Raw genomic sequence first — 9,285 nt, 5'->3', positions numbered from 1 at the left:
TTCTCTCTGTGCCTGCATGTCTGTGTGCCTTTCTCATTCACTCTCATTCACTCTCACTGACTCTCTCTGTGCGTGTGTACCTCTCTCTAACTCCGTGTGCGTCTCTCTCTCTCCCCTCTCTCTCTCTCTCTCTCTCTCTCTCTCTCTCTGCGTGTCTGTGTGCCTTTCTCACTCTCTCTCTCTCTGTATGTGTGTGTGTGTGTCTCTCTCTCTCTGTGCGTGTTTGTGCGTGTGTGTGTGTGTGTGTGTGTGTGTATGTGTGTGTGTGTGTGTGTGTGTGTGTATGTGTGTATGTGTGCATGTGTGTGTTTATGTGTACATTGACTTACTTGAACTTTCTCCAACGACGAAAAGCAGCGCCACCAGAAGTGCCCAGTGAAGCTTCATCTTCGTCAACCTCTTCGTTCTGCAGAGAAAATGACAGATTACTGACGAATCGGAGTTTTAGATGACGAGAAAAAATTGTGAAACATTTTCACGGGTAGAAATCTAGTCTAGCGCTACTCGTGCTAATTGTCCTTTCTTTGACTATATAGCAAATAGTTTGAAGAAAGTGCACAAACACGGGTCTAAACTAAACCACAACTTCATTCTCGAAGAAGAGATAGGGGCCCTACCTGCCCAATCGACGCAAAACGTGGACCTCGCTCAAGCTTGAGTTCTCCAATCTACTTGAGAGTTGGCACAGTGAAGTGCAAAACCGTCCCCGTTTATATATCCTTCAGAGGTGTGGGGGCGGGGACACGACGCGTTCGCTAATCTTCTGTGAAGAATTCGAGTCCAAGGTATGCCGACGTGTGTGCGTCAAGTGTGACGGCGTTAAAAGTTATATAATCTCAGAGACATGACAAGAATCAACCAAAGTCAACATCACAGGACGTCTTCCCACCTGTTTAAATGGTACACTGGGCATGGAATGAGTCCTGACAAAGGGAGGTTTTACATATCTTACCTGGAGAATAGTTCATCCGTAATAAAAAAAACAGCTGCTACCATGTCATGAGATGGAATGTCAGATTTATCTTTGTTTTCTCTCCCACCAGGCTTGTTTAAAAGAAAAGCATTAATAACCTAGGTTTTTGGAAGGCATGCGCATCTAATCCAGGAGACACGGTTACTGACACACCTGGAGTGGTGTTCTTATTAAGGTCGTATTTTTCACTGTCACTGCCTTAATCCTCTATTGTCTGGTTTTAATCAGCTACTGCCTACTTTGTCTGTTTGTCTGTCCGTTGATTTCTTGGTTGGTTGTATTATAATTGGTTGGTTGATTTGTTTGTTTGTTTGTTTGTTGGTTGGTTGGTTGGTTGGTTGGTCAGTTGGTTGGTTGGTTGGTTGGTTGGTGGGCTGGTTGGTCGGTCGGTCGGTCGGTTTGTTGGTTGGTTGGTTGGTTGGTTCGTTCGTTGGTTGGTTCGTTCGTTCGTTGGTTCTTTCCTTGGTTTATTGGTTGGTGGGTGGGTAGGTAGGTGGTTTGGTTTGTTGCTTGGTTGGTTGGTTGGTTGGTTGGTTGGTTGGTTGGTTGGTTGGTTGGTTGGTTGGTTGGTTGGTTGGTTTGTCGGTTGGTGAGTTGGTTGGTCAGTTGGTTGGTCGGTTGGTTGGTTCGTTCGTTCGTTCGTTCCTTGGTTGGTTGGTTGGTTGGTTGGTTGGTTGGTTGGTTGGTTGGTTGGTTGGTTGGTTGGTTGGTTGGTTGGTTGGTTGGTTTGCAGGTCGGTCGGTTGGTTGAGCAAGTCCACGAGCATTTTCTGCATGGTCACTGCGCCTGACAGTTCAACTTCTCTGCATCATTGCGGCTCTAGAATGTACGAATGCAAGGACCAAGTACACAGGATGTTTTGTTTCCCTTATCTGAGCGTGAAACATTGCGAACAATCCCGCTTGTACCTCACATGACGTTATCGTTGCTCGTGTTATGTCAGTAACGTCACTAGAAACCACTTAATATGTCATCGGAATCATGGATCATGTTCGGTTGATCGAAACACAAAGCTTGCAGTTAGGGTGGTAATCATCACCAGTGCCTGAGAACCTTTAGTAGTAAGGGTCAGAGATGGCTAAAGCAGTATCTTGTATAGAGGTTTAGGCATTTTACAACTCGCATCTGAAATCAATGAGGTGGCGAGCTAAACTCAGCCTCGTTAACTTATAGGTATGACATGCATGTTAAGATACTCATGTAGTCTCGGAACAAAGAACAAAGGTGGGGTCGTGTGGCGTAGCGGCAGAGTACTCGACTCGGAACCCTGAGGTCCCGGGTTCGAGTCCTGACATCCTGACACAACTTTCCTCACTTAACTAAAGTGAAAATAAGTACTAGTTGTCCTGTTCCGTATTTGTCCTCTGCGTTGGTGACGGTATAAAATAACTTGAGTGTGCCGTCACCATGTCCAGTCATGAAATTTTGGAATACAAAAAACAAAGACTACCATGCACCTTTTGTGGCGTCGGATGGCGCAGTGGTAGAGCGTTCGACTATGAAACGGGGAGACCGGGGTTCTGTTTGACCAATAAAACCATTATTAGGCCACACTAATTTAATTTGTTGTTTTTCGGATTTTTTCAGAAAAAAATATGAAGCGACAGGGCGAAAAAAACAGGCCAATGCAACAATAATATCCGAAAATGAGCCATGAAGTGAACATACCAGGCTGGTTTATGATTAAAACAATAGATTTTGAACTTTTAATTAAACAAAATTGCATTGTTACATTGAAAAACATTGAAAGAAACAACTAGAAAGAAAATAACTTTTTTCAACCGATGGGGCCAAAATATGTCTTTCGTTGAGCATCTTGCAATTGATTTAGAACATTTTTTGGCAAATCAGAAGAAAATGGTCAGGGCAATCCGAGAAACAACAAATTAAATTGATGTGGCCTTATTATCATTATTTATTACATTTTGTGAATATTAGCTTAAAGCTGATTACCTATAGCTAGCTGTTTTCTTTAAGACAATGTCGAAAGATTTGTTTTGTCTTACTCCATTAGCTTCGAGAAAGTGTTGAATTTGGCTAAATGGACAGATGATATGTCAGAGGAGTTGGTACGCGGCCAACTGCTCTCTTAGCGCAGACTAACTCCACTAGTTGGCCAATTTCTACTGGCGACTAAGTGGTTGGAAAGTGTAGAAATTGGCTAAATAGACAGATGATATGTCTGGGGAGTTGGTCCGCAGTAACCTGTGCTCTTAGCGTAGACCAACTCCACTATTTGGCCAATTTCTACTCTTTCCAGCCGCTTCTCAAAGCCTGGTAGAGGCTAATGTAAACCTTTGGCACTGAAAACGTGTCTCGGATGTTAGAACAGATTGTGCAGATTTGTACCAGATCAGTCTAACGCGCGGCCAATATTGTCATGCTCCTTAAAAGACATACCAGCATACAAGAGCCTGCTATGAAACCTAGGGACTAGTTTTTAAGCGCCTGGCACACATTGACGAATTTGGCCTCCCGAACGCTAGCCGAACGCCCGCCAATCATGGTTAGGAGTGGGTCGGCTGGCGTTCGGGAGGTTTGATCACAGTTGCAATTGGCTGGTTTAGAACGCAAGTCAGCAAAACACCTGCCAACCAACCATCCCGGAGTAAGTCAGCAATGCTTGGGGTGTGTTCAGGGATCAAATTCGGCTCCAGTTTAACTCAAATTCGTTTTGACTCATATACAAAATGTAGTCTTGGCCCTGATCTGGTCAGAATGATCTGGTCAGAACGAATTCGTGGGAAGTTATAATGGGGTAGCCTGGTATCCAGCCTTGTTAGCTTTAGTCCGCTACCCAAGATCCGCTCCCCGCTTGTTGGCGGGGAGCGGATCTTGGGTAGCGGACTAAAGCTAACAAGGCTGGATACCAGGCTAATAATAGGGTCGTGTGAATGGGGTCGTGTGGCGTACGTGAGTAGGGTCGGTGGCGTAGCGGTAGCGTGTTCGGCCCAGGCCCAAGAGGTCCCGGGTCCGAGTCCTGCCCGGTGTCACAGATCTTGTGCCCTTGGGAAAGACACTTAACAAGACTTTCCTCACTTTACTCAGGTGTAAATGAGTACCTAGCTTCGGCTAGGGACGTCCCTCGGATAGGATGTTAAATGGAGGTCCCGTGTTTGGGAGAGGCCACAACCCACGCACGTTAAAGAACCCACCACTTACCGAAAAGTCTAGGGGACATTCCCGGTGTGAGTGGTTCAAACCTTACAGTCTGGTCATAGGTTTGAAATCTGGAAGAGGTGATAGTCATCTGTTATGTCAATCCTTCCAGAATTGTGGTAAATCTTCATAAAAAAACATGTGTGACAGGGGCTTTAAAGATTGGACTTACTCCACCACGCAAGCTAGTTTAATCCACTTTAATCCAGGAAGAAGGGTTGACAGACTACCAGGCATGTAGGGGTGGGCGCAGGTGAGGAATGAGTTTCATCCGTTAAGCTCCTGTCACACATCAAAGAATGTTTAGACCTTAGAACAAGCAGTATAACCTGATTCATCTGTAGTCTTGTACGTAGGTTAATTCCATTGTACCCACGTATCTGTCTGTATGTCTACACGTAGTTTAAGACCTTACGAAAGTCGCTGTACTTTTGTTGTGTCAATAAAGCTCTCAGCCGAATCTGGCCTCCCGAACACCAGCCGAACTCCCCCCAACCATGGTTAGGAGTAGGTCGGGAGCAAGGTTGGCTACTGTTCAGCTGAATGTTCAGAATTGTTTGAAATATTCGGGTGTGGGCGGGAGGTACGGCCACGGTCGGCTTGTGTTCGGGAGTAGGTCGGGTCGGCGTGTAGGCGGTCGACTCATATTTAACACTAGAGTTCCCCGATCTCATACCTTCGCCAAATGATGTTAATCTTATGATTGACAAATTATAGATTAGATTATTCCCCCCTGATTTAAGAAATAGGAACCTAATTTTCATGAATTATATCATTTTATCATAATGTCAACCAAAAGAAAGTCTTATATTAACAAACAATGCATTCTAGCATTCCCTAATAGATTATGCAAATGAGGTCCTGATTTAAATAAATTATGTTTAATGATGTTCACCTCAATTTAACTTTCAAATACCACAAGTATGAAATTCCAGGCAGTTATCATTACATAATTATAAAATTTTCTCATTAATTATGCAAATTAAGTCATTATTAACATAATCAATATCTTCCTGTGTTTCTCTCGTTGTCAATTACCAATGTCACAAGTTTCAATTGTCCTATCATGGAATGCAGATGATTTATAGAATTTCCCCATAAATTATGCAAATTACATCCATATTTGCATAATTGTCACATAATTATATTACGCATCACGTAAGCTACCTACATACCAAAAATCACGACGATCCGTCAACTGGTTCTTGAGTTATCCCCTTTTGAATATTTTCAAGAATATATCCCTGCAGTTCCAGAGCAAGCCGCTAGGGGGCCTAAACTCACGTCACTTCTTTCCTAGCACAAGAGCTACCTACCATCCAAATTTCATCATCATAGCATGTCTAGATCATGAGATATCAAAACCGGAAGTTCAGCTGCAGTACCATTACAAGCCGCTAGGGGGTCAAAAATCTAATCATTTTGAGGTCTCATCAAGACCTACCCACCTACCAAATATCAAGACAATCCATTAAGGCCTTCTCAAGTTATCGTGTTTACAGACAGACAGACAGACAGACACACACACACACACACACATACACGAACGCCCCTGAAAACATAACCTTCTTGGCGAAGGTAATAAATTCGATTCGTAAAGAAACCTAGGCCTAAGTCTGGTCAGACTGCTCTCGAACTTTAGCCAACCTATGCCGGCCGGTGTTCGGGGGAAGGATTTGAATATGTGACAAGGGCTTAAAACAAGACCCCTACCCCCACCCCCGACATACCACCACTTAAATCTCCTGTGCCTTTCACGCATCATTTTGGTTCTAGGATGCACGAAGAATGGACCAGCATTAATGCGGGACATTTTCGTTTCCTGGGTGCGACCAAAACACGTGCCAAGAATGCTGTTCATGTGCGTAGTTTACGGGAAATTGCACTGGTGAATCTCCAAACAAAATATCTCTCTGTATACTCGTCATCAGAATCATCAGTCATTTCAGGCTAAATGAAGCACAAAAGGTTACGTGAATAGTTTCATCAGGTTGGGAAGTCACTGAGTAAAGAGACTATTTTACACAACCAAGTCTTTTACTCAGTCGACGTGAACCATGGTCAGAATTGCCCTGAGGAAGGTGACAGACGGTCACCGAAACGTCGGCTGAATAAAAGACTTTGTTGTGTAAAAAGAGTATCTTTACTCAGTTACGGCTGCGCATGTTGGCACTCGTCGCCGGTTTCGCTAAGATGGCTTTAAACTTGTGCCAAACAAGCGTACTTATGCCATCTCTATTTCCTCACTGCCACAAAACACCGCTACGATGGGTGAATCGTAGAGGACTTTTTTTTGCCAACTTTGTTTTTTTGCCAAACTTTTTTATTCACATGCTCGCATCAGTTTTGGAGTTACCAAAGGACGAAATTCATATAGTCAAATCTACATGGCCTTATTGCTGTTTAAAAAGTTCAAACCCGCATGTACAGCACCACCTGCCATAGTGACAAAGTTCCGACAACCATTGACATTCACACATGCATGTCCAATTATCTGCTGTAGACATGGCGTGTCGTCGCCAAGTTCATGCCCAGGCATGTAAGTATGTTTTGTTTTAATAAGATTTGACATAGTCGGAAAGGTCATGTTTACTGTACAAAGCTCAGGCTGCTAGCTATAGAGACATGTTTTGACACTGAGCACGTGGTAAGCGATATATCTGAAATTGACATTCGACTGGGAGATTTAGACATACAGGAGACATGCTTTCGTGATTCCGACTTATCGTTTGGTTGCTTGTTTGGCACAAGTTTAAAGCCATCTTAGCGAAACCGGCGAGTGCCAACATGCAGCCGTAACTGAGTAAAGAGTCTTTTTACACAACCAAGTCTTTTATTCAGCCGACGTTTCGGTGACCGTCTGTCACCTTCCTCAGGGCAATTTTGACTCTGGTTCACGTCGGCTGAATAGAAGACTTTGTTCTGTGTCTGTATCAGTATAGCCGGTATAACCGCCCTTCGGCGTAACACACCAGCTTCTGTATCTGTATCTGTATCAGTATAGCCGGTATAACCGCCCTTCGGCGTAACACACCAGCTTCGCAGGCACGCGGCTGGCTATATTACACCGATCGACTTTTTACACCTAACCCTTGAACATTTAACTCTAGACATTGTGTAAAGCTATCTAATGACAATGCCCCTACTGTACTTGGTGACAGCGAGTTCCACTCTGCGATAGTTCTAGGAAAGAATGAATTCTTGAACACCTCAATCCTTGGTTGATAACTCTGGTACTTGAAGGCGTGACTATTTCAATTGTTCTCTTCTGGGGCTGGTATTAGGTACTTAGTAGTTGGGACGTCCACCGGTTTATTAGTCATTTTGTACATCATGCATAGTCTGGACATTTTTCTTCTGTCTTCCAGTGAGGCCCACTGTAGGTTTCTTTTCATTTCGGTGACACTAGCACCTCATATAGTTGTTCATCTTGCAGCTTGATTCTGTACCCTTTCCAGTTTGTCTTTATCTTTCTTTGTATATGGATCCTTTATTGTCGCGGGCAAATGGCTGCTGCCGCTAGGTGGAATGCCAGCTTTGCTCCTTCGGAAGCTAGCTGTCAGGTCAATGTTTATTTTGGTGTCCTATGATAGTGAACAATACTAGTGAAGTGTAGTACGGCGAAGCCCCGACAGGGGGCGTTTATGAGAAGCTATGCGGTGTATCACCTTCGCTCCTTCAGACGCTATCAGGTCAATGTATATTTTGGTGTCCTGTGATAGTGAACAATACTAGTGAAGTGTCGTACAGTGAAGCCCCGACAGGGGGCGTTTATGAAAGGCTCAATTTTGATTGTAGCTAGAATAGTGAATTTAATTAGCTTCGATAACTTGTACGGAGTATGGGGCTTTTCAGATGAAGTTATTTGAGGAGTTAACGAAATTTAGGCAAAGGAAAATGTTTTCGTTTCCTAATGCATTATTTCCAAATGCATTTCATACAACAACGTCAAATGAAAAAGCACCGACAATTAACTTAATAAATGTTCAATCTTATATATATATTGGTCCATTTTTTAATCATAAGAATGACAAGCTACAAAGATGGGTTGTGAATATGATGTTGTATTGTGAATTTTTACAATCACTTGAACATTTGGGTTTCAAGAAAACATTTGAATATAGGGCACATAATTTTACAATGGTTAATAGCATTTTTCGGTGTCTTTAACCCTATATATTCAGATGCTTTGGGGCACTCTTTCGAGTCGAATAACAGCTTGCGATAGAACATCCAAACAACTTGACTTTTCTTACAATATATCTGACAACAATTACTTATTGGTGAGTTAAGTTCAAATTATTCATGTTGAAATCCAGGCAAACAATGCTCACAGTCAATTCAAACTCTACTGCTGGATACATCATGGAAACTACTTCCGGAGGTTTTGAGTGGCATTCTCCACTGACTATTCTTTAGTGTCACTTAAAAAGAGGACACTGAAAACACTTCACATTCCACAAACTAATTACGAATAGTTCCCTTATGATTCATTTTACCCACCCTGAATTGTGGACCTGCAAAAATACAGTCATGCTTTGTCCTTTTCACCTTTTTCTCATCTTTGTTACCATAATTACAAGTTGGAGGTGGTTTTGTAATAATATAAGATCTTCCTCTTGTGCACCTTCAGTCTCACTAGGACAACAGTTCTGAAGTCTGAAGGCTCCACATACCATTTACTACAGTGTAAGTAACAATAAGTAAGTTAAATGCCCATCTTGTACCCATCTGGAATGCTGCAATAACATATTTGAACTGCAAGTTTTCACAACATATATACCATTTACTACAATATAAGTAACAATAAGTAAGTTAACATGTCCTACTTATTTCAACTGCAAGTCTCCACAACATACATGCTATTTACTACAGTATAGGTAATTGTAAGTACCTTCCTAAGCCCTTCCAGTACATTAGAACAACAGTTCTGAACTGAAGTCTCCATAGCCCATATTATTTACTACGGTATAAGTAACAATAAGGGAGTTAAAATGGCATTCTTGTGCCCTTCTGGAATGCTACAACAACACATTTGAAAAGCAAGGCTAGCTCCACAGCACACATACTAAATTAGTAATTACTACATTATAAGTAATAGTAAGTACCATCTTAAGCCCTTCCAACACACTAGAACAACAGTTCTGAACTGA

General features: G+C 42.6%; 1 protein-coding gene across 2 annotated transcripts in view; it reads right to left on the bottom strand.

Annotated features, from left to right (window-relative positions):
* The window catches only part of LOC109462428, a 25,167-nt gene extending 24,282 nt beyond the window's left edge, over window positions 1-885 (bottom strand). Inside the window, exons 1-2 of one of the 2 annotated variants that reach the window (XM_019758981.1) lie at window positions 618-885; window positions 330-406 (exon numbers count right to left, since the gene is read on the bottom strand). In XM_019758981.1, coding sequence (XP_019614540.1) covers window positions 330-387 — 58 coding nt within the window. In that variant the 5' untranslated portion in view covers window positions 388-406; window positions 618-885. The remainder of the gene's footprint in view (window positions 1-329; window positions 407-617) is intronic. The other variant, XM_019758982.1, reaches the window with a different exon arrangement.
* Between the last annotated feature and the right edge of the window lie 8,400 nt (window positions 886-9,285).

Source organism: Branchiostoma belcheri, unplaced genomic scaffold (genome assembly GCF_001625305.1).
Source record: "Branchiostoma belcheri isolate BF01 breed outbred unplaced genomic scaffold, Haploidv18h27 scaffold116, whole genome shotgun sequence".
Lineage (NCBI taxonomy): Eukaryota > Metazoa > Chordata > Leptocardii > Amphioxiformes > Branchiostomatidae > Branchiostoma > Branchiostoma belcheri.
This window is presented reverse-complemented; position numbering and strand designations above follow the sequence as displayed.